The sequence below is a fragment of the Agrilus planipennis genome, unplaced genomic scaffold (assembly GCF_000699045.2).
Source record: "Agrilus planipennis isolate EAB-ADULT unplaced genomic scaffold, Apla_2.0 scaffold38, whole genome shotgun sequence".
NCBI lineage: Eukaryota > Metazoa > Arthropoda > Insecta > Coleoptera > Buprestidae > Agrilus > Agrilus planipennis.
In genome coordinates, this window is record NW_020438882.1 from 1594526 (window position 1) to 1620417 (window position 25892).

Here is a 25892-nt window from a genome sequence, read left to right on the forward strand (position 1 = left end):
TTTTGTCATTAGACAATACAAACCGGCCTCCCGGCCGGTACCGCCGCAACCGCTATGTCCCTGCAGTTTAAATCTGTAATATCTTCGAAAATATTCATTTAAATTACATGCTGTAAAGCGCCATGTTGATCTATATTAAATGCACAATGTATTTAAGGTATTTAATTGGATATGAATTAATGCTGTATTGCTTAAAATCGCTTCGTAAATAAGTCATTATTTCCCATAAAAAGTAAAGGATAAAAAATGGTTATCCCTAAGAGATAGACATATACTACCATCGCGGACTTTTTTGTAGACCCTTTTAAGATGTACAATATTGTAGTAAATTTTTTTATCTATCTCGTAGGGTTCAGCCAGCATTCGCAATGTAAGCGCAATAAATGTGTTTATTTACGACATCACATTAGAAACCTCTAAAATTATCAGTGTTTCCCTATTATATTATGCATGTATTATACGTATAAACCTTCCTCTTGAATCACTCTATCTTTTAAAAAAACCGCATCAACATCCGTAGCGTAGTTTTAATGATTTAAACATACATAGGGACAGACAGCGGGAAAGCGACTTTGTTTTATACTATTTAGTGATAGTGATTAGTTAATACGTGAACGTCATAGATGTGTAGAAAATAAAAATGCATTTAAATGCCATTAAAGCTAAAAAAAGGTAGTGGATCACCCAAGAACAGATTCCGTATCTCCATCAGGGTAAGACCGAGGCAAATCTTAAGTTCCGAATAAATGTACATAACGTACAACGGCTTTCATTATTAGTAACTTTTCTGCACTTACCTTTTAAAATGAAGTTTCGCCTTTTCACTTATTCAATATTTCTGACAATTTTCGATCGATATTTTATTTATTAAGATTGAAATATTGGATACACAAAGTAATGTTCTTCTTAGAGTAACATATGTATATTAATGTTCATTAAATTTTTAAATAACCAAACAAGAATCTTTGTTGTTTAATTGAAGTCCGTAATCAAGTATTTTCTGATATTGAAGCCAACCATTCTGGAAACGTTCTCGATAAAATCGTATCCCACGTTACACTTGTATTTGTAAACATCAATTCCAGCATTTTCCGAAACGAGCAGCAACAGCTGTAATTCGACAAGAGTCGTAACTTGAACTAAAAGGTTATGAGTTAGGCCAACTTTCTCATCCAATATCGAATAAAAGATGGCGATAAGCCTGTCTAGATTAAAAGCTTTCGGTCCGAGTTGCGTGTTCAATTGTTCGGAAACCTTATTTTTCTGACTCATATCCCTTTTCGACTTCCTCTTCTTTCCGTGGTATTTCACGAAAAGTCTCTTGTCATCTTTCGGTGAGTTATAACTGGCCAAATAGGCTGCGATAAGTAGATATTTGGCGTAGAACGGTAATTCCAACGTCTGAGCCAAGTTCTCCTTCGACGACATTAAATTTAACGGCTGTTTATCGTCGCGGATCGTGTCGGTGGTATTCGCAATCCGTAAATATAAAACCTCTAAACACGACTTTAAAGTTGGAGCTATGAACCGCCACAAAGCCATCGAGTCGTTAGGATTGCAATTCTTTTGAAAAATGGGATCGCAATAAGGCACAAAGTTCAGTCTGGCATTGTGACGAAGTTCAGACAGATCCCTACACGTTCTATAGAACACCGATAAGAACACATTGAGGTACGCTCGGAAAAAGTCAACACTTAAAAAGTCTACAGACGGAAAATCCTTTGCTAACACTTCTTTGAAATAAGGATAGTCTCTCGCTAGTATTTCCATCAGTTCGTCTTTGGTATACTGAGGAAAAAATACTTTGATCGGGTCGTAGTGAGCGTAACCGTAAAACTTTTCAAACGGCAATTCGGAAATGAGAATCGTAGATATTTCGATCCCGGTTAACTTCCGCAATGACATAAAAATCGGTAATAAGTTGTGATCCATCGATCGAAGATTTTCAGCTTTATCTAACACGAAAACTACAGAATCCAAGCCCGTAGAACACGAGAACTTTTTTAAATGTTCTATAAAGTCCATCGCGTTTTCGCATTTCGCGTACGGACATGGGTTCGACGGGTCGATACTGTGTCCGGCCAAAATGTTCAAAATCTTTTCGAGGAACACTTTCGTCGAATAACACTCGACCAAATTAACAATGCAATGTTTTACGTGCACCTTTTCAAGTAAGCCACGTACGAGCGATGTTTTCCCAGTACTTGTACATCCGAAGATGTAGACGGCATCTACGAGTAAATCGTTTTTTTGCCCGAAAAGATTATAAAGCTGAGCAATTTGTTGCTTCCGCGCAGGGAACGTCGCATTAAGCTCAGAAAGAATGGAATCCATCCGTGAATCGTCTTCTACTACAGTCACCTGAAAAGAAATACCAGCTGTTAACTCGAGAAGTAATTTGTATAGAATGGTACAGGCCTGACGCTGGAAGCTGGCGGAAATTTTAAAATGGCGTGGATGCGCGGTGGCAAAAGTAGGCAGTTTTAGGTATAACGATTGCAGCCCTCTTTCTTCAGTATTCCTATCAGGTGCGTAGGGGAGACCGGGGATGGTTGACTAGTTTTTTTACTGAATAGTTCATATTTTTTGTGTCTTAATGTATATAGATAAGACAATTGATAGAAAATCTATTAACCTAATAAAAATATGTAATATTTAGTTCTTAGTTTAGTATAATAGTGATGATTTAATGCATTTTACAAAATATTAAATCTTAGTCAATCTACCCCTGGCCCGGGGTAGGTAGACCATATGCCCGGGGTAAGTTGACTCATGTACCAGTAAGAGTCAAATCATGAGAAGGAGCAAATAATTAAACATTTTTTTAATATAATTGAACCTTTTGTTAAAAAATAAACTGGCTAAAGTTTCCTCTTCTAGATTAGTAAAAATTTGTCAATTGTTTATATATTCCACTGTGTCCAGAGTTAATTCTGCTCTCGTCAATTTCGGATTCTGTTCTAATTTTTCTTTTAATTTGGCCACGTAACGATTTAAAAGTTCAACTACAAATTTCATTAGGGTTGGTTGAATAATTATTCAACCAGCCCTGAAAAAAACTGGTCTACCAACCTCAGACGCCATTTTTAATTTTGATCGCATGGCTAGCCTAAACACTGCCGTTGACTTGAAAAATAAGATATGAAATATGATAAATGTGCCCTCATTAAACGCTAGGACTAATAGAAAAATGATTTACATAAAACGTAGGCATCAGATCAAAAAATACAATATATCAAAATATTACTTATGTGATTGAAATATGAAAAACATGTCACTGTTCGAAAACAACGCACGACCGCGATGTGGCGCATCAGACAACTGAGCGGGACGCGAAATGTAATGCTTGGTTATGATCAGATGACATAGTTCATACACTGTCGACGACTTTTCGGTAGTTAGTCTACCTACCCCTACAGCCAACCATCCCCGGTCTCCCCTAGATTAAATATTTAAAAACAGGGATCAGTGAGCAAGTAATAGACAGACAAACAGAAGAACTAATTGTTGATGTTGGTGACAGTGATAGAGATTCCCATGATGACAGTGAATGTGAAAACTAACTTTAAAACAAAAGCAGTAGGTTTATTTTTTCTGTTAAGTCATGTTTTTACATTATTTTCTAGTACGCTGCTGTCCCATCTGTATTAATACTATAATTTACGCCTACTGAAAGCTTATTTGTGTATCGGTTCCAAGTGACTTACCCAAATAGGTCATAAATGCTCGCCGCTCGCCAGCTTCCTTCGTCAGACCTGTAGAAACTTACGTATGCATTCGTGCAAAACTGTATGCAAGAAAGAACGAATAAACTTCTTAACAGGGTATTTAACATACTTCTCTTCATAATTCACAGGATAATTCCGAATAGAACATTTAATCACTAACCAACCCTTTAGCCACTTAAGAAAGCATGCTTTTAAATAAAAACCAACCCTTCCAATTAAATACTGACTAAATAACTACTTAACTAAAAATATGCCGCAAATAAATAGATGCTTATTATGAAAGGTTGATGTACCATGATATGAATTGCGATTGTCATTCACCTCGACAATTCAGTAACAAAATTCAAATGAGACCGCTAACTTTTGCCTATGGTAGGTGCCATCAGAAACACTGCTTATAATCAAGAGCACCCACCCCTATTTGTCGCTGCATAAAAGTGTGATTTTATTTAAATTTATTGCTGAAAAATATGCGACTGACAACTCATTTGCATTGCAATAGCATCCTGTAAAAGTTTAGTGGCCAGAAAATGTGAAACTACTTGAAATAAATCAAAATAATCAAAGAAAACGGTAAATATGATGTATTTATGACACCACAATTATACACGATTTTAGATGCAGGGAATACAGATTACTAAATATTTTACAAAACGACATTACACAAACAGTTTTCTTATATTCGATAATTAAATTGACTAACGTAAGACTTTTAAATATGAGAAGATTCTCTTAGGATCTTGTAGATTATCTTGAAGGATGGTTGTTCTCGAACGATAGAATGATACACACTATTTACTTGGAATTCATAGAGTTCTAATAACATCAAATAATTATGGATTTGAGATGATTTTTATATAACGCAACTGAATGACTTGATCTCAGACACTTTGAGTATGTTTGCTTTGGATACTGTAACTTTTCAACTATAAAAATAACAGTTATAACTAGAATCTTGTTTCTACTGATAATTAATTCTGTAAAAAGGACCCCATATAGGATATATACTTCGTTTACTTTCTCTAGCGATGTGCCCCTTCCAATGTCTTGGATGCACGCTGGCAAAATCGTAGGTAGAGAGAAAAAGGCTCTTGTTCATTAAACATTACTTTTTCGTACTGTATGAAAAAACTTTTGCTCAATCATTAATAGTGGTGTGAGTCGAAAACAAACGTTAAAGCCTTTAATATGTCTTCAAATATAAATAAACATCTCGTTGATATTTTCAGTAGTAAATGGTACCAATAACAGCACATTTAAGCAATGCAATTGTAGTGTATGCAATGGTCAATTTTTCCGTGCAGTACTGTACGGATTATACGCTCCTCATCGGTTAACAGTTTGGCCCAGAGTTGTCTGCTTTCTTTTCTGGCCTAGTGCTGTTCTTTTCTACTTTGCGCCAGTCAAACTGAAGGTTACATTGCTACAGAATGTAAACGAAGTATAACAGCATATGTGCCATGAGCCTCCACTTGATCCTGAATGTTTCATAACACTCAATATTTAAAGGTTTTATTTTAGAGCAACCAAAAGAAGATTTTAATATTAAGTGCTTGAGCGATTAGACGCTAGTGTTCTCTGTGCCTTCAAGAAGCGAAAAATTCAATTGTGACCAAAATGATTACATCGTCGTGCTGAAACTCCGAGATTTCCTGGTCGTTACTTTGCAATTATTGGGAAAGTGGAGAATCCCGCGTTTTACGCCAGCAGAGCGAAGGAAAAGCGGTGCGACATCGTAGCAAGTCTGTTTAACTTTAAAATCACTTTCCTCCAACAGGATACAAACTACTTCGGTTAAAGTTTCTTTTATATCTTTCTCGTAGCAAACTTACAAGAGTACCAATTATCGAAAGCGCTTTACGTTTTGCGCCACCAAATGAAAAGGAAGATGAAATTTATTTCATATCAGGGCAACAACTTCGAAGAGGAATTACAAGTGCACACCACATAAAGAAATACTTCGTACTGCCGTCGGAATCCTGATGTAGGATGCATAAAGAGGTAAAAATTACAATTTATATGTTTCACAGGAAATCAAAACGCATGAGCAGCGGAAAAATCGGTGATTGATTATGTGATGACAAACAGAATCGGAGAAGAGAAAATCAAAAGAATGGAAGTCAAACAAGGGATAGCATCGGATCACGTAATGATACAAATTGAGCTGAATGTCGATACAAAGGAAGTAAAGGAACAGGAGAAAGAAAGAGAAATAATAATATAGAATGAGGAGAGCATAGAGGACTTTATAAATTGGTTGAATAAAGCAGGACCAGCAAGGATCTGGAAAGAGCTGAGAACAAAAATAAAAAATGGTATGACAATGAAGAAAATAAAGCCAAAAAATGACCTAAAAAACAAAAATGGTGGGACAAAGAGTGCAAAGAATGAAGCAAAAGCTAAAAGAAACAAAGAGAAGTGCAACAAAAGGGGAAGGTAACATAGAAAACGTCTACATTGGAAAAAATTCAGACTATTAATTGAAGAAAAAAAGGAAGAAACTAGAGGAAAACTAAATTCATCGAGATACGCAAAAGGAATAGAAGTAAATACACCCAATCGATAAACCGAAATACTTGAGAGATTGAAAGATGGACAAAACAGCAGATCATTCATTTTTCCTGCCTCCTTTAGTATTTCGTTTGTCCTTGTACCTAGCCTATCACTGTTCGGGTCAGTATGAAAAACAAAAAACAGAAATCTTATAATAGAATTATAATACGTTTAGCGTTCACACTCTTTATAATGCCCGGTTACTGTCCAAACCATTGTCAAGTTACATCTCAATAAACCACTGAAAAAAATTACCAAGTGTTTAATTTATTTATTCTTTAATTTTGATTGATCACGGCTGTTGTATCTTTAAAATCTTTTAAGTTAGTAGTATTCCTAAAATATTTTCAAACAATCGCGATCCAACGTTTTATGTGTTAAAAACGACGAAAACACCAAGAGATTATGCTCAAAACCGCAAAGCGGGCTTGTGAAAGGCCGTTAATGTAAGCTGTAACAACCAAAGCTATCCTATTTACGAACCACTTTGGGAAGAAGGATTCCATTTTTACTGCGTACAACCCAGATTGAAATATGAATACTTAACGACTTAAGTGCTGCTTTCTACTCGAAACTAGATAAACGGTAAATTCAAACTTACCTGCATAAGATAGCTGTAACGAGAATTTCAGATCACAAGGGGAACTGAAGCGGTTCAATTAAGGATTATTGATATTGATAGATTAAATGAATCGATTAATGGATTGCTTTCGACAAGTACTTCAACTTCATACTATTATTCATATTCACGGACAGGTAAAATGTCGGCGTTTTGTTACCGCGCTTAAATAAAGTAACCCGTAATGCATCGTTTATGGCACTTGCGTCACGTTTTTATGTTACAATGATCTACTTATATCATTCGTAACAGATTCATTATTGTTATGGTTATTATCATCCAAAAAGACAACGTTTCTAGGGAAGATAGTCATTTTATACACTATGTCTGATTAGTACTTCGGGAAAATTAAGGAAGAAGGTACATAAAAAAGAAATAGAATGAGCCATTTTGCACCACTCAGTGATGTACATAACCATGAGGGAAATAACTTTCCCGAAAAAGCCCCAACTGCTATAGCAATGATGACCCGTATTCCCGTGATGTCGCCAGTACATGAGATTACTAGATCCGCTATTCCTGCGTGCTAATACATTGTTTTTTGTTTGATATTTTCACACATACCTTCTTTTTGTAGTTTGTAGTAATAGCAATAATTTTGCCAATCGAATAGTAACTACGGAGTCCAGGCTTCTATTAATCGTCACACGTACAATTGACCTGTCTGTGTATCAACTGTTGCGAAGGTTCCGAGTAGGTATGAGTGTTTCGTCACTTTACGCTTTTGACAACAAAGGGCGATAAGATAGCGCGGCAGCCAAACGGCAACTGTTCTCAATCATTGACAGCTCGTTAACTGGGGTACTTTTTGTGCATACTTTTTACGCCCTCTATGTTGTGGCGCCATCACGAGGTGCACTCTACGCTGCCCTTAGGTGTTACCTTTTGAACGAATTGGTTGCTAGTGTCCATTACTTCAATAAATTATGAAGCAGCAAGATACGGACAAATTAATAATAAAGTTGTAATTCATCAATTTTGCAACGTTTCCTTGTTTTATTGTAACTTTTTTAATAATCGAAATTTTCGTTACAGTTAGTACATATTGCTTTCAACAAAAAAAAAGTACTTTTATGCTCGCGAAAAACATTATTAAAATCGTTTCGACCACGGGTCTGTTGTACTGAATTGTGACAATGTTGTGCACTTGTTAAATTTTGTTATCAACAAAGACTGATGCATTAATAAAATTTATTCAGAAATAACTTAAATCCGTCATTTTTAAAATAAATTGTGCATGGTAAAGACAAAGTTTAGATATATGTGTAAAACAAACAGACTAACTATTTGTTTTGTAATAACTGGGCAAACTTCTAAAGTCATAGAACACATTCATTTTGCATTTATATTTTATTTCATAAATCTTTGTCAGGCTTAATTCAACACGTTAGTGTAACATCTATTCATGTCTAGCATCAATCATCTTTGATCCCTCTTTATCTTCGCTTCAGAAATGTCTTGAAAATGTTTTATTCATTTTCAAGATTGCAGAATAACAATTACAGAAGCTCCTAATTACAATTTTATTGGCTTCCCCCTTCATGACTAAACATTTCTAATTAATTAACAAATAATAGCAATACAGCAATTAGTTTTTTACCTTAATTGTTTATTTTTAGTTAAAAGGAATTAATCAGTAGCATTTATAATAAAAAAAAAATTGGTACTAGACTATGAAAGTGAACAACGGCACCATTACCACAATTAAATTGAAACTACCTTAGATAAGTAGCAGCCCGAATGATTTGATTCACGAAATTGCTCAATAAACCCTTCGCAATCACACAAATTTTGAAAACTGCTAATGAAGGAATTCTCAAAGTTTATAATTGAACTTTCAGTCGAATTTAGACAACCTAATACCGATTTCTTATTTTTCAAAGCTTCATTATCACTAATTTTAATTTGTACTAGTACCTACCAAGTATTTTTGAATGCAGCATGAGGTTTAATGAATGACATAGGACACAGGCAGGAACTGCTGCTTGTCCTATCCTTTGGAACAAATCATCCTGTCTAATTAATTTCGTTAGTCCTCGTTACAAGAGGTTTACGGGTTGTAATTATCTTCAACTACAGGGAAGTAATAAATTTTAACCTTTAAATAATAACTGTCGGTTGAAATCTAAGCATCTTTGTCTCATTAAATTGTTTGATACAATCAGTTTTTAATTTTTTAACTTGTTTTTAGTACTGTTTAATCATATATATGAATTAAACAAAACTTTTCAAGTCTAATAAAAAAGTTTGATGGAAATATGTAAATCCACGTATCTCATCATTCATAAGAAACTAGACCTAAAAATAAATCTAAGAATTACATTACTAAAAGGGTAGTTCTCCCTAGTGTATAATAGTTAATGTATTTCTTTTGAGTTTCTGCGAGAATAGTGAATAAAATTTGCATTTACAACTTGAAAGCTTAATATAGGGTATTCTATCCAGTGTTTATTTAATTTCAGCCACTTTGACCTATTCTTTTGTACTTGAAATATGTACAGGCCCAAAAACTGTGTATGAACTAAAATTAATAGAACTGCGTACCATAATCGTAAAATTTCTTCTTAAAGTTTATGAGGGAAATTAGAAATTGGAAATCGTTCTGAAACGATTCGGAGTTCGAAAATGGATTAAGAAACTTTCGACACGGACATAACTTGCTTACCTATATGAAAAGTTATATATCGTAACTAGTTTCTAAAGAATCAACTCGGAATTTAACTTTAATTACAATTTTTGTTTCCCATATAAATTTGCATTAAATCAAAACAGCAAAGTTTAACTCGGGAGAGTACATTACGTATACGTATTGGTACATTACCTGCGAACAACGTTTGCTATGCGGTTTAATTTGATTTGTTTTGACTGTAAACTTAACTCGAATAAATATTTCAAATCCCTGGCAAACTTTGAAGTGGATGCGAAACGGTAGTTTAACGCATGAAGGCCCATTTTCACGAGTTTATTTAGAGGGTTGTACACCCTCAACAACGGGAATTTTCATTAGAGTTGAAAATATTAGATGAAACATAATAGCTCAACAACTTTCTGAAGTAAATTAGCAGCGAGTAGGTACTGAGATAATTTTGCGGTATGCATAATAAAGTATACCAAGAAAATGTTTTCGTTTATCTAGGAAATCAACAAGAAAATTTTATCTAATACAAACAACATAACATTAAATTAGATTAATTTAAAAGTATGCCTTAACAGGGATGAGTTGAGATTTTATAATCTAGATTAAAGTGTTAGAATTAGAAATGAGATGACATATGACCAAAACCACACCTAAATAGAAAATTAAGATAACTTGACCAATCCCTTACTTAATTTTTACTAAGTAAATACATAAAACTGACAGTATACCAATATTGTTTACGTGATTCTTATTTCTTTTCTAATGCTGCCATAAAGATTATTTTTTTCAAGCAAACTTTTCCGGGTAACTTCGTAAGCCATAGATTAACCATCAGGTGAAAATGAAAGAAGAGGACTTGAGAAAGAAGAAAATATAAAGAACTTTATGATGATGTAAGAAACGTGTTACATTTCAGAAGAAAACTCTGAACGTAATAAAAATATACTTTTTGAGTTTAACATATTCCACAAATCAATACCATGATAGTAAAATTATTTAACAATTAATTCATTTTAATTCTTTACTTCAAATAATTTTTTCTTCATTCGTTATATCTGATCTGAGTTTCAAGTTTACTTTCTCCGAGAAAGTTTACTTTGCATTCATAATCAGTCTTAGTAGGAAAATATTCCGTAGTTCGTGGTGAACAGGCAAAGTTTTATAATTTCTTCAACTCCAATGTTATTATCATTCTCCCTTGCTTGTTTATTCTTCGGAATATCAACTGCACTACTGTGCTACCTTCAAGAGCGATATTATAACAACTATGTAATATTCAACAGTATTAAATGAAGCAGTTTCTACCTAAAAGGTGGCATTGTTGTTTAAATTTATAAAACTTCATAGATTTAATCTTTCAATAGAAATCACAAAGGAAACAACAAAATATTTCTTAAAACAGTTGAATGGTTTTATATACAATAAAATAAGTACATATAGTTACTAAAGTTAGAGCAATATGAAAGCATTGTCTATATCCACATTCTGTAAAAATCTTACAGAAAAAACTTGATACTACTGCAACGTATGTAAGTTAACTAACGAATTAATTGATTGATATCGCTTTTGAAGTGAAATTTCAATAGTTACCATTAAATACAAAACTTCAATGGACAATATCCATTTCATAATCCTTGTATACGGTAAAGGAATAGAATCTACCTCTTTATAGAAACTTCATACATTTGATAGGTAAATTTGTGGAAAAGTTCGACCGCTTACATTATCCCTTTTAGATTAGGAAAATGAATTCACTAGCGAAATAAACTCAAAGGCCGTTCATGGAAAACCTTTATTTCAAATTAAGTTATATGTATACGTAATTGGGATAGAAAGTTACATTACAAAATTACTAAATTAGCTGAAAGACCTGGATGGGATTACTCGCCCCAAAAGATACCCTGTTTGTATAAATTTTGATTTATAAAATGATACTAGGCCCTTAATCTACATTAAAACTATTAAAAGATGACTTTATTACCTTATCGACTTAGCCTGTGCGAATCATCTCACAAAGTAATGGTAATAATACACTGAACCTAAACTACTTGTAAAATAGAAAATACTGTTACGGCCAAACATGTATGTAATTAAATCGATATATCGATTACCGACAGCTTTTGTACAGTTCGCTGTGTAAACGTTCCGGGCTGTACATCTGCATTCAATAGTTGGCAACCCTTTTACTAAAGGTACGAAATGACATATAAACGCTGGCGAAACAAAAGAAATTCGAAAACCTTCCAGAAAAATGGAAACTTCCGGAAGATTCGTATATGAGCAGTTGAATATAAAGTGAAACTAAAAAGCTAAGTTTTGCATAATCCCTTGTGTGTCTCTTTCCCACTGCACTGATTGAAAACCGCTGCACTTCTTTACCACAAGGAACAAAATTCTGTACTAATGATAAAATGAATTACTATCATCCGCGATAGATTTTTCACTAATGCCATTGCTTATATCGTTGTGTTCTGGTACCAACATTACTCTAAATATAGCGCATCAACGTCCAACATTGAGCTGACTTCAGCGGTAGCATAATCTGTATTCAAACGTACAAAGTTTTTGTAAGTGAAGTAGTACAAATAGTATTGAATTCTATTCAGTGATAGCTTAGCCCATGATTTGGTACATAATGCGAGTGGGCAACGTGATGAATCTAAAAAAATCGAGAACAAGTTCGGCTTACACAATGTCGGAATTTACATAATATCGGAATACCGTATAACACAAAAAACTTTGCAGGAAATATAATACTGCCTACAAAATTACAAATTTTCTGTTATCTGCGACTAAACAACTGTTAATGTTGGTTTTAGAAACCTGGAAGAACAGGGAACGTGGTATTTGACCGTCTAAAGACATGAACAACAGAAAACGTAGGTACCATTACATTGAATTTTAAATTTTCAAGTTTTCATATATGACAAGCACGCATATATTAACACAATTATTGCGTCGGTAAATAGAAAAATTTGTGCTCAGAAGAATTATTTAAAAAAAAGTAAGTATCAAATTAAATGAGTATGACCAAGACCGCAACTATATCAACAAGACCAATACTAAGATTAGAAGTATTTGAGCAAATCCAAGACCAATACCAAGACTGGAATAGTTTTGGTTTTGGTATTGCTTTACTCATCACGAACTAATTGAATATTTGTTGCTTTTCAGTAACCTAATTCTTGAAATAAAAAGAAAAGATTAAAAGCACTCGAAATGTGCTGTTACAGGCGTATGATGAGGATACCGTGGATAGAGAAGGTTAGAAATGAAGAGGTATTAGAAAAAGTAGGAGAATAGAGGACTCTATGGAAGTCAATAAGAAATAGGCGAGATAGGTTGGTAGGACACCTTCTTAGTCATGAAGATCTATTCAGAGACATATTAGAGGCAGAAGCGGGAGTTGGGAGGGATGGAGGTAGACCTAGATTAGATTACCTACTGTTCGCAAATAGTTAAGGATATGGGTTGTTCTAGTTTTAGGGAAATGCGAAGATTAACTCAGGATAGGAAGGAGTGGCGGTGCGTGTCCAACCAGTCTTAGTACTGACGACTTTATGATGATGATGAATGCTTTTTAATAAATGTAGCTCCTTCTCGAAATTTTTAGAACGTAACTAGCAAGACGGATTTGTCCGAAAAACGATTGGTCTAACCGTCTAACTATTTCTACTGAAGAGGCGATTAGTCAACATCAAGCTGGCTAAAACTTCGTTAGTTGTAGTAGTTGATAAGGTGTTTAAGATGAATTGGCGAGTTGATGAATTAATCTATTTACCTCTCACCGTGGAAAGTCCTTCGGACTTATTTCGAGAACTAGACAGGACTCCGACCCATCTTTAGTTAGGCCTCCTGGGGACACGCAAGGGACAAGTGATAATAACAGAAATTGTCCAATTACAGAAGACCGTGGAACTGTGATTGATAAATGTGGCGCTATGCAAACTGCTGGAGGTAGCAGAGGATTGGTGCATGCGCACAACGGGCTATTGATCCATCGGCCACCCTCGCTTGCAGTGGGGTGCTCAAAACGCGTCAGCGAGCGACCTCAGTCTGCAGCGGAAAATCGCGCGTTCGTGGGGGTAACTATCGCAAGTAGCACGTCCGTTTTCCACACGCACAGTTCTACAACCGTTACGGGAAAACTTCTACCACCGTACACCCGCGTGGGGTAATTTTAATTTTATCTGAGTGTTGTCCTTTTGGAAATGAACACTTCAAAAATGTCCCTGTATCATTACGAGAGAAGGCACGTATCGTTGTAAAATCTGTGCACAGTTGCTGTTCTTAAGTTTACTCAGACAGTTTCAAGTATCATTGTGTGATAAATTGCGCGAAGGTCGCGATAATTAATTGCAAGTTTTAAGTCGGCGTGTCGTAAAGTAATGACTCTCTAATTAGGGTTGTCTCGCGGGTACTTTAGCTGGGACTTAGAGGACTCTCTTAATGACCTTGCATGTTACGGCGACCCACTGACCTCTATCTTCAAATATGCATGGTAAGGACCGTTTTCGTCAAAGCCAAAGGGGAACAGATACTATTTAAGGGACATATCTTAATAGTCGTCTTCCAAAAATAATTAAAAATTATTATTATTACTAACATATTAAACAAACACTATAGTGTCAAGGAAATTGTTCGTTTTCAAACTTTCCCAAATTTTAATTGATGTTAGTACATCAAAAATACAAAGTAATTCTAAAAAGTTTGTACGCCAATGTTTTCCTTTCAATTCTAAATAACTATCTTTCTGATGTACGTACCCACATAAAATTTATGGGTTGTACCAAAATTTAGTGCCCATTTATATGTCCAATTACATCCTTTTATATTAGGATATCGAATAACAATCACACATAAAATGAAAATAAAACTATGTAATGGTACTCTAATAAAATTCTTTGGACGCTTCTTTATGTTTCAGGAACGAGTCCTGAATCATTCCTCTGAATAGTAACTTTCGTAATTTCTATAGATACGTTCAACAATTTTTAGACAAAATTTTGAAACGGGATACCCCATTAAAGCTTTTTATAATTTTAAAAATTTTTCAACATAAAGTTGGCTGTATTTTTCGAGATTTCAGTTTTCTTGTCGTTGACTACGTTTACATAATATGAATTGTTCTCCTGCAATATTGACGTGAGGTTGTTGGAATACAATGCAAGAAGACAAGTCACGTAGGTTATTGACGTTTCGACAAGCACTTGAGTGGAAGAATATTAAATCAGATCGAAAGTACATTCACCATTTTATAAAAGATGATAAACTCAAACAAATAATGTAAATTACTCCAGATAGAAAAATATTTTCTCGAGTTATTAAAAAATTTGTTACTATGAAATTTATTCATTGTGACGATTTGCAATTACTGTAGTATCTGTGTAACTAATTAATCAAATTGTTAATTCGCTAATAAAACAAAGGAACAAAATTAAATTACTTCTATACGCTTCATTTGGACTCGACCTGATCGACTTTTATCAAGTGTAATACTGATTAATTTGAAATAAAATTATAAAATTTCATGTTTAGTAGTACCTACCAAAAACAGAAATTATATCTAAAAGAAAAATCTTCGACCCTGTCACTATCTGCTTGGCTATAATCTTTTCGACTTCATGACATTTCAACATCAAAATTTTGACAAGTTTTACGGTATAATTTCTAACCAAAAGATACTGTTCAAAAATTATGAGGTAGACTATAAAATTAATTGCAAAAATCAAGAAATATCTTGATTGCTTCTCATTATTTCAGGTAAATTTTTAGACAAAAATTGTCAGCTTCGAAAGGTCATTTGAAGGTCATGTCATTTTTTTTAACAATAACAATACCTTTTTGACCACAGCAATGAAAAGACTAGGAAATTTGATGATCTCAAACACTCATTAAACTCACTCGCAATTTTTCATATTCCGAATAACTTTTTCTGCTATAGTTATTGTCTACTTCACCCCTGTTAGCCTCGCTTTTGTTTCAATCTGCGTGCCTCACCTTTAAGAATTTAATTAAAGTTAACATTTCTGTACGACCCCGTTAAATCCTTACGGAAAATGGCCCTCTATACAACTCTTTGAAACTTTAGGTTTTGGTAGTTCTTGTAACGTTCACCATATCTCAAAAAGATAAGTTTACACTAAGGCTTTTGATATACACGTCGAGAACTAGTAGAAACTAAAATTTCAAAGAGTTTGACAGAAAGCCATTTTCCGTAAGGATCTACTGGGGTCCTTTGTGAACCGAACGGCATGGCCTAGAGGTTTAGACCATTGCCGGTTCGATTCCGGGTCCGTCTGCCTTGGTCCAAGTTTTTCTGTGGTTTCCTTGGACCACTTAGGCAAATGCTGAGGCAGTAATATTCCATAGATAATCTTTCATTCTCTTCTGTGTTCATTTCGTCCGTCTCATCTTTCTCACCCGAACCACCACCCACCCATTCCCACGATTCCTGAAAGCACGCTGAAGAGGGCCTTCCGCCCTACCTTCCGGCATAGTCCGGAGGGACTGCCCTCCCACCAGCATTACTGACTGGTGGGAATGAAACACCCAAAAGTTTTTTTTTCCATTGTGAGCACTATCTTGATGACCGAATAAAACCAAACTTTTCGTAATGTTTTTGTTTACATTACGTATATTCATGATTATACCTTTTACCTGTACTTTTCATTTCAATGGAATTACCTTTAGCATGCTACGTTTTGTAATACCTTATTATAAATTTTAACGCTTCGATAAAATTCGCGTAATTGTGCAATAACCAGATATAGTTTCTCCGATAAAACCGAATATCGTTTTGTGCATTCTGATTTACGATATTCAAACCCATCAAAAAGTTTATCGCAAAGTGATCGTCAACAGCTAAAGTTTATTCGAGCATAAAATTTAAACAAAAGCACGGCGCAGCGTGAAGAAAAAGTCGAAGGTAAACAATTCGTTGCCTTGATAGGCTGGCGTTATTGCTCGTGAAAATTGGAAAGTTAAAGTGCGATCCGTGTGGTCCAGGTGCTGTCTCGAAATTAAATTCAAACGTTTATGGTTTCGCTACGCAACGGGCGAAATGGAGAAAGAAGACGAGAATAGGGTGGTGCAAATTAATTCGAAGAACTCAACTAGAAAATGCAAAAGCTCTGATATATTGTAGCACATTTAATTGCTTGCAAAAAGGAAAATGAGACTCGGCTCTATGAAGGTGAACTCCGGAGTCTAGACAGAGTTTGAGAGATATAAAAAGCAGAATTAATGAACTTTAGATGTGCAATAAAGAAAATGTAAGCGAAGTAACAAAAAAAAGCTTTTCAATATTCCACTTTAAAGCTGTCTCTTACTTAGATTTAAAAATAAACTTGGAAAATGTCTATATTGAAAAAGAACAACAATGTTACATGGTTTACTTTAATTAACACAAAAGTTAGGTACTTGCAACTTATTGTCATTCTGGAAAGCTGAAAACTACTCAAAACGATTCAAATTTCAATTAGAGCACGTTGCAAGTGAAAAAATACGAAAGCCCAAGCTCTCCCTAGAAAGTCCACTTTGTCGCAACGCGTTTTAAATTTAAGTTTCAGAACAGGCAACAACAATCAAACACGCAGAAAGCAAGTCGTGGTGAGCTTTAACGTACTTTAATGGAAAAGTGTTACCCTCGGGATGACCACGGCCGTGGAAAGGCCGCAACCTGACTGAGAATGCTTTGATTCCTGCAGTATACAGTTGAATTTGTACTGAAATACGTACGTTGATATTTGTACAGAAAATGAGGTTTTATTTAAAAGAAATAATAAAACCCTTAGGATAAACCACATTTTCATACAAATAAAAGCAGTCTGAATATTTGTAAGAGTGATAAATGAAATGAGAATTTTAGAAACAAAGATAAACTAATTATCTGCCACAAAAGCATAAGAACGACTGCCAAAGACTCAAATAAAATTTCCGAAAACTCGCTACTATAAAATTGTGCTCCGAGTTCGGAAACAGATTAGTAAAAATTAGTCGGCTAAGTGACAGTCTGATCCACGTGCAATATTATCTAACATAAAATGGAAAAACCTACAATCTACGTTACAATTTTCCTATAAAGTTTAAGCAAGTCTTTCAAAAGCTTTAGCCTTTTTAAAATTTTAGTATCAGTAGTTTTAAAGAAGTATTTAGTGCATTGTTTTTGAAATATCACTGAAAATTTTCCTCATATCGATAATTATCTTACTAGTCATATTCTCACCATATATGCATTTTCCTATTACATATGTGTTTTCCTATCGCAGTGTTATTTATAAAGTTATTATCAGGAATAAGTCTTCTTTAATCATAGATACTAAACTATCATAATTTGCTGTAGTTTATCTAATAAATAATGGCGACATCATTAAACCTATATCTACAATCAGCGTGTGATAAATAATCCTTGAAATTCGGGGGTACGTCACTGATAATGCAAGACATATAGATAAGAACGGTTTAGGTTCCTTGTCACGATCTCATCAGCACGCCTTATGAAGTCTCAATAAATAAATAATCAAACCGAAAATATTCCATATAAGCATCAAGTTTAGGTAATATCAAGTCGCGGAAGTATGCAGCGATCTACTTAATAATAATTCTTACAGTTTATATTTGAATATTACGTAAAACACGTCCCGCTGTACCCCTAAACAACTGCTCAAAGTAGACCTCCACTTTCGAAAATAAATAGTGTAGCGATCACAAATGTGTTTGTGTGCGATCGGGCACACGTGTGCGTAAACGGCTTATCGATTCGGCGACTAGCCACGGGCGCCTTTCTTCATGTGCGCCGTATTTGTAAATGTGTGTGATGTACCTGCTTTCTGGGAAAGCAGTTAAATATTTCAAAGAAAAAAGAAACTATCCGGACGTTTTCCAAAAGGTTCCCGAAAGTAAACAAGAGTATTTAAAGGAAAAGACGATCGCCGAGAAATAGAAATAAATTAACCATTGCAGAAGTGATATATCAACATTAGCGTAAATAAATAGTTTTTGTCGTTATCAGTTTTAGAAGTAATTTTGTTAAACCCACGAACATTACAATATCTTGCACATTTTTGTTTGAAAATAGGCACAGCTACACACAGGGTTCCCATGTAGGTTCCTACGTGTCAAACAATACAATTCTGAATTTGCATACCTGCAATGGTGTTCTGTTGATCCACTCGAGCCCGATGAAAACCGCAACGATAGTGGTGGTGCAGGTCGTTAATGAAAGAGAGGAAGTTGCAGAGTGCGACGCTTCGTGAAGCCGCGAGAGTGACGCCTGGCATGAGAGAAAATGTATATATATGCACATTGAAAAATATGTGTGGCACTCCGCTCATATTGTACGACACCATTTCTTTTGTCAATTCAGCGCTTTGACCGTTTACATAGACGCGAATGAAAATACCATTCGAAACACATGGGTGGTTACTTCATCTTTACTTTATGAAACACCTGAATCTCAAATTTATACGAAGAATGCAATAGGAAAATAAAGGATGGGTGTCAATAAGATAGGTATATTTTCCCCTGAAGAATTTTTGGTTTTTATTCATGTATATATTTACTAAGGGTAATTGTAATTAAGATAAAAGCCAAATAAAGTCAAATACTTTAATATGTATGTGACAAGGAATAATCGTTTTTTAAGGTAAGCAAGTTAACAAAGCAAATTATATTATCATTAATTAGTTATAAAAATAGTAAGAATGATTAATCTGAGTTTTCGCTATTATTATCAGACCACTGTGACATAGCGGCGTCGAAGATGTAGTCACTGTAATTGACCATTTGAGATTTTTTTTCTTCCAAGTACTTGTTGTGTCCTAAATATCAGAGAACTGCAGCTACATGAGCACAACAGCCCAAGACTCGTGTACGTACTTTACACTGGCAGTACCATCCATAAACTGGTGGTGAAAAACAGTTATTATATTGAATCCACGCATTAGGTGTATATTTTTGAAGATGAATGTCGCGATTGTAATTGAGCATGGATTATATCATTTCTTTCCTTATGAACATACAGCTCATACAGCCCTAAATCATTAAACTGCTGTACCACTTACGTATACGTTCGCGCAATATATGAGCGCACTGGACCAACACTTTAATATTTATATATATTATTGTTAACAATATGCTACATCACATATGTAAAAGACAAAGTGTTGGAAGATTGCGCTGATGTATAAAAAAAATGTAAAAACTACTTGAAAAGATTCCCTAAAATACTCAATTTTAAACTATAAATAAAAACGAAGATAATTACGAAAGGTAAGAAATATTACCCAAAACGCACGGAGTATATAATCTAGTATTGAAAAACTATATTAATTGGGTTCTATGCTATTATTGAATTTTTCATGAATTACAGGGGAAATTACTTAGGTTACTGACACCCATCCCTTCCTCTATAATATATACTTTATAAAGTTCCCAAATTTTTTATTGACATTTATTTTGGTCAAATAGTGTATGTACAATGTGCTATAATAGCATTTAAAATAATAAACAGGTAATCCGACAATTCTATTTAACAGGCTTATGCGCTGGAGGGCATTATAGAAATCTATTACTAAAAAGGTATTAACTAAATGCCTGCTTAAATCTCTGGTGGGGATATCTAGTGATAAACTACTTTGGCTTTGGGAACATAATGTATATATATATGTAGGTCTACATATACGTGGTAAATGGCCATGCCCTAAATCCGCCAAGTTGAGAAATAGTTTTAAACTACCGAAACTTTCGTCGTTAAAAATCGAATTTCTCGAAGCTCTCGTTTGACTCGGCTGAGCTTTTTCGTTCTGTAGCCATTTCATAAACCAAATTACCTCCTACAAACCATTTTGAATTTTCAACAAAAATATTTTCTATTACAAAAACCGAAACCATTAATCTGTTATAGTATAAATTTCTAATAAAATCCATAAAGTCTTAACTTCTTATAACTGCATTTTCAAAAACATGAAAACAAACATAAAGCTTACAAAAACCACTGGGTGTAGATCAAGCTTGCTCCATACCGTAGTTAGTTCCAACAAAAATAATTAGCTAAAACTTCTAAAATAAGCTAGTAAAATTTTGAAACATATGACAAAATGCTAAAGGCTTTTGCGGTCGATGAATTGATTCGGGTTTAAAGGTCGTCATCAGTTGGAATTGCATTTTAACGTTTCGTTAGCACACGTCCACCATCGGAGATTGAAGAACCTCTGCAGAAGGTCGCCACTCGTCTAGCGAAACGTCAGGAAGCACCTCCAACCGACGACAGTCTTTAGACTGGGATGGATCTAGCCTGTATATTATTCCATTAAAACAAGGACTTTTTCTCGGAGACTTTTCTGCTGAAAGCTTGTAGAACTTATAAAGACTTGCAAAGTAGTTCAAGACGACATATACCTATGTAATATATGTTAAGATGAATATGATACATAGCCACAAACCGAATTCCAATAGTGTCCTTGATGGTGGTTAATTATGCTACAAAACTTTAAACTTTTAGATTTTTCATTTCCACCGGTTACTAAGGCCGGTAGGTGGGCAATCCCACCGGACTACACAGAAATTAACGGCAAACAATCTTATCTGAACCTTTCATATAATAAAATGCGTAAATTTGCATTTTTTGTCCTTCTCCGCGCGTTCGTTGAATTCTATTGTCCTCAATTCGGTAACGCATACATTTGTTAGACCTTTTCTCTCGTCCATTTGTAATGTTTTTGTCTGCATATGACAGCTGACGGAAACATTCTTTAATATTTTGATATACTTGATTTGAATGATTATATGTAGGTAAAGTGTGATTGTTTCCATCAAAAAGTAAATTACGGTCCTTTAAATTTAATACAATTTTGACAGCACTGAAGAAAAAAAAAGACAAGGGTATCTTCTGTCAGCTAGGTTTAATTTATGGCTTTTTGGGAATTCTTTTAAAATTTGAAAATTATCATTAAAAGTGTGTTTTCCCTTTAATAAATGTTCTGCATATGTAGAATCAACTTTCCCGTTAGTATAGCTCCATCTTTATTCTGTAATCCTTTGATTGAAGGATGTTGAGATAAATCAAAGAATTGTTTAAATTTAGTAATTCTCTTCTAAATTGTCACATGTCAATTCTGCCTAATCTAAAAATGTTGTTAGTATTAATCAAGTATTGTATGANCTCTCATCGTGGAAAGTCCTTCGGACTTATTTCGAGAACTAGACAGGACTCCGACCCATCTTTAGTTAGGCCTCCTGGGGACACGCAAGGGCAAGTGATAATAACAGAAATTGTCCAATTACAGAAGACCGTGGAACTGTGATTGATAAATGTGGCGCTATGCAAACTGCTGGAGGTAGCAGAGGATTGGTGCATGCGCACAACGGGCTATTGATCCATCGGCCACCCTCGCTTGCAGTGGGGTGCCCAAAACGCGTCAGCGAGCGACCTCAGTCTGCAGCGGAAAATCGCGCGTTCGTGGGGGTAACTATCGCAAGTAGCACGTCCGTTTTCCACACGCACAGTTCTACAACCGTTACGGGAAAACTTCTACCACCGTACACCCGCGTGGGGTAATTTTAATTTTATCTGAGTGTTGTCCTTTTGGAAATGAACACTTCAAAAATGTCCCTGTATCATTACGAGAGAAGGCACGTATCGTTGTAAAATCTGTGCACAGTTGCTGTTCTTAAGTTTACTCAGACAGTTTCAAGTATCATTGTGTGATAAATTGCGCGAAGGTCGCGATAATTAATTGCAAGTTTTAAGTCGGCGTGTCGTAAAGTAATGACTCTCTAATTAGGGTTGTCTCGCGGGTACTTTAGCTGGGACTTAGAGGACTCTCTTAATGACCTTGCATGTTACGGCGACCCACTGACCTCTATCTTCAAATATGCATGGTAAGGACCGTTTTCGTCAAAGCCAAAGGGGAACAGATACTATTTAAGGGACATATCTTAATAGTCGTCTTCCAAAAATAATTAAAAATTATTATTATTACTAACATATTAAACAAACACTATAGTGTCAAGGAAATTGTTCGTTTTCAAACTTTCCCAAATTTTAATTGATGTTAGTACATCAAAAATACAAAGTAATTCTAAAAAGTTTGTACGCCAATGTTTTCCTTTCAATTCTAAATAACTATCTTTCTGATGTACGTACCCACATAAAATTTATGGGTTGTACCAAAATTTAGTGCCCATTTATATGTCCAATTACATCCTTTTATATTAGGATATCGAATAACAATCACACATAAAATGAAAATAAAACTATGTAATGGTACTCTAATAAAATTCTTTGGACGCTTCTTTATGTTTCAGGAACGAGTCCTGAATCATTCCTCTGAATAACTTTCGTAATTTCTATAGAAAACGGGATACCCCATTAAAGCTTTTTATAATTTTAAAAATTTTTCAACATAAAGTTGGCTGTATTTTTCGAGATTTCAGTTTTCTTGTCGTTGACTACGTTTACATAATATGAATTGTTCTCCTGCAATATTGACGTGAGGTTGTTGGAATACAATGCAAGAAGACAAGTCACGTAGGTTATTGACGTTTCGACAAGCACTTGAGTGGAAGAATATTAAATCAGATCGAAAGTATATTCACCATTTTATAAAAGATGATAAACTCAAACAAATAATGTAAATTACTCCAGATAGAAAAATATTTTCTCGAGTTATTAAAAAATTTGTTACTATGAAATTTATTCATTGTGACGATTTGCAATTACTGTAGTATCTGTGTGACTAATTAATCAAATTGTTAATTCGCTAATAAAACAAAGGAACAAAATTAAATTACTTCTATACGCTTCATTTGGACTCGACCTGATCGACTTTTATCAAGTGTAATACTGATTAATTTGAAATAAAATTATAAAATTTCATGTTTAGTAGTACCTACCAAAAACAGAAATTATATCTAAAAGAAAAATCTTCGACCCTGTCACTATCTGCTTGGCTATAATCTTTTCGACTTAAGCATGACATTTCAACATCAAAATTTTGACAAGTTTTACGGTATAATTTCTAACCAAAAGATACTGTTCAAAAATTATGAGGTAGACTATAAAATTAATTGCAAAAATCAAGAAATATCTTGATTGCTTCTCATTATTTCAGGTAAATTTTTAGACAAAAATTGTCAGCTTCGAAAGGTCATTTGAAGGTCATGTCATTTTTTTTAACAATAACAATACCTTTTTGACCACAGCAATGAAAAGACTAGGAAATTTGATGATCTCAAACACTCATTAAACTCACTCGCAATTTTTCATATTCCGAATAACTTTTTCTGCTATAGTTATTGTCTACTTCACCCCTGTTAGCCTCGCTTTTGTTTCAATCTGCGTGCCTCACCTTTAAGAATTTAATTAAAGTTAACATTTCTGTACGACCCCGTTAAATCCTTACGGAAAATGGCCCTCTATACAACTCTTTGAAACTTTAGGTTTTGGTAGTTCTTGTAACGTTCACCATATCTCAAAAAGATAAGTTTACACTAAGGCTTTTGATATACACGTCGAGAACTAGTAGAAACTAAAATTTCAAAGAGTTTGACAGAAAGCCATTTTCCGTAAGGATCTACTGGGGTCCTTTGTGAACCGAACGGCATGGCCTAGAGGTTTAGACCATTGCCGGTTCGATTCCGGGTCCGTCTGCCTTGGTCCAAGTTTTTCTGTGGTTTCCTTGGACCACTTAGGCAAATGCTGAGGCAGTAATATTCCATAGATAATCTTTCATTCTCTTCTGTGTTCATTTCGTCCGTCTCATCTTTCTCACCCGAACCACCACCCACCCAATCCTACGATTCCTGAAAGGAGGTTGAAGAGGGCCTTCTGCCCTACCAGCATAAGTGGGTGATGAGAATGAAACACCCAAAAGTTTTGTTTTTCTAGGTTAGGGTTATCGTTCATAGGTTACCCGTCTGCATCTTTTTGTGAATTCGTGTACTTTAGCAAAACAAGCCACTCTATAGGGGTTTTCTATTGGCGTAGGTTTCATACACTCTGTTGTTTATCTGTTTCATTTAATAAATACATAAATTCTCACGTTTTGGATGGTTAAAACATTATCAACTAGAAGATTGATTTATTTAAATATTTTAAGTAATACAATCTCAAGTATTCAAAACAATAGGTTTCACTAGCTCACTCTATACTCTAGGTAGAGAAATAGTATAGTAACTACATTGTGTGTGAAATTCAGAAAATTGCCAATAAGGGAACAATAAAATTTTGATTTTCATAAAAATTGAAAAATCCGGAGATTCTTTTTCATAAACTGGAGTCCAGAGAAAACTTAATTTTTTTGGTGTCTCCTGATTAAAACTAGTGTTAGGAGCATTTTTTGTCTGACTACTTCCGTTATTCCGGATTCCTCCGCTATATCCTGTGAGATTAAGGATTTGATATGTTCACGATTTTCAATGTCTGAATCCACCTTGTTGTGGGACGAGCTTATGATCGATGATGTTTGTTATACGGTTAGTAAAAGTAATAAACTGGTAAAAAAGTCTAAATAGTACTTGGTATTCGGGATTGAAAGCCGTGGTCTAGGATTGATTATCCTTCTTCGGTGAGACTGACCCCAGTACAACCACAACGAAGGACTTTACGACCTCGCTATGTTCTCTAAGGATGTCTGGTGGTTTCGATAAATTACTGAACAAGAAATAAATGTCCTTCGTTTCTTTAAATTTTTATAAAAAGGACGATTTTGGGATAATCCCGGTCACCGTTTTACCTTGCATGGGTTTAGAGGAAACGATATTTATTGTAGTATCACCTATTACCAATATTCAAAAACTAACCAGAACTCCCTGCTTTTTACAACAAACTATTCCTCACACAACCGTATGCAAAAATATTTGCGTACGTCAACTGTTTTATTGTTATTAATACAACAATATTCATTTGTTTTCTTTTTGTCCAAATGATATAAAAACATCAATGGACTCCCGGTAATAATTTGACCTTCGTTCATTTCGCATTTAAAAATAAAAACGTATGTGTTTTTTTCTACCGAACTTTTGTGTTTAAATCTAAGTACGTCGAGTTTTTATGAAAGACGAAATTCGTAGGCGCAAATTTGTCTGTTTCTAGTCTAGGCTCACTTTGTTAACGAGATTCGAGGTCATACCTACTTACCTACACACATGTAGTATATACGAGGCTGGATTGATAAGTTTCCGGCCTGACCAAGAAAAACAAGGTTTTTAAAAATTTTTTTTTTTTATTTCTCAACATAATCTCCTCCAAGGCTGATACATTTCTCATAGCGGTGTTCCAGTCTATTAATGCCATCTCTATAGACTGATTCGTCAAGCTCCTCAAAATAACCATTTACAGCTTCGATTACTT

General features: G+C 34.6%; 1 protein-coding gene across 3 annotated transcripts in view; it reads right to left on the reverse strand.

Moving 5' to 3' along the window:
• Positions 1-869: 869 nt before the first annotated feature.
• The window catches only part of LOC108732224 (origin recognition complex subunit 5), a 63556-nt gene continuing 38533 nt past the window's right edge, over positions 870-25892 (reverse strand). The window contains exons 1-2 of one of the 3 annotated variants that reach the window (XM_018462912.1): positions 18687-18725; positions 870-2361 (exon numbers count right to left, since the gene is read on the reverse strand). In XM_018462912.1, coding sequence (XP_018318414.1) covers positions 973-2334 — 1362 coding nt within the window. In that variant the 5' untranslated portion in view covers positions 2335-2361; positions 18687-18725 and the 3' untranslated portion in view covers positions 870-972. Of the gene's footprint in view, positions 2362-3707; positions 3727-18686; positions 18726-25892 lie in introns of those variants that run through there. The other 2 variants (XM_018462911.1, XM_018462909.1) reach the window with 2 other exon arrangements.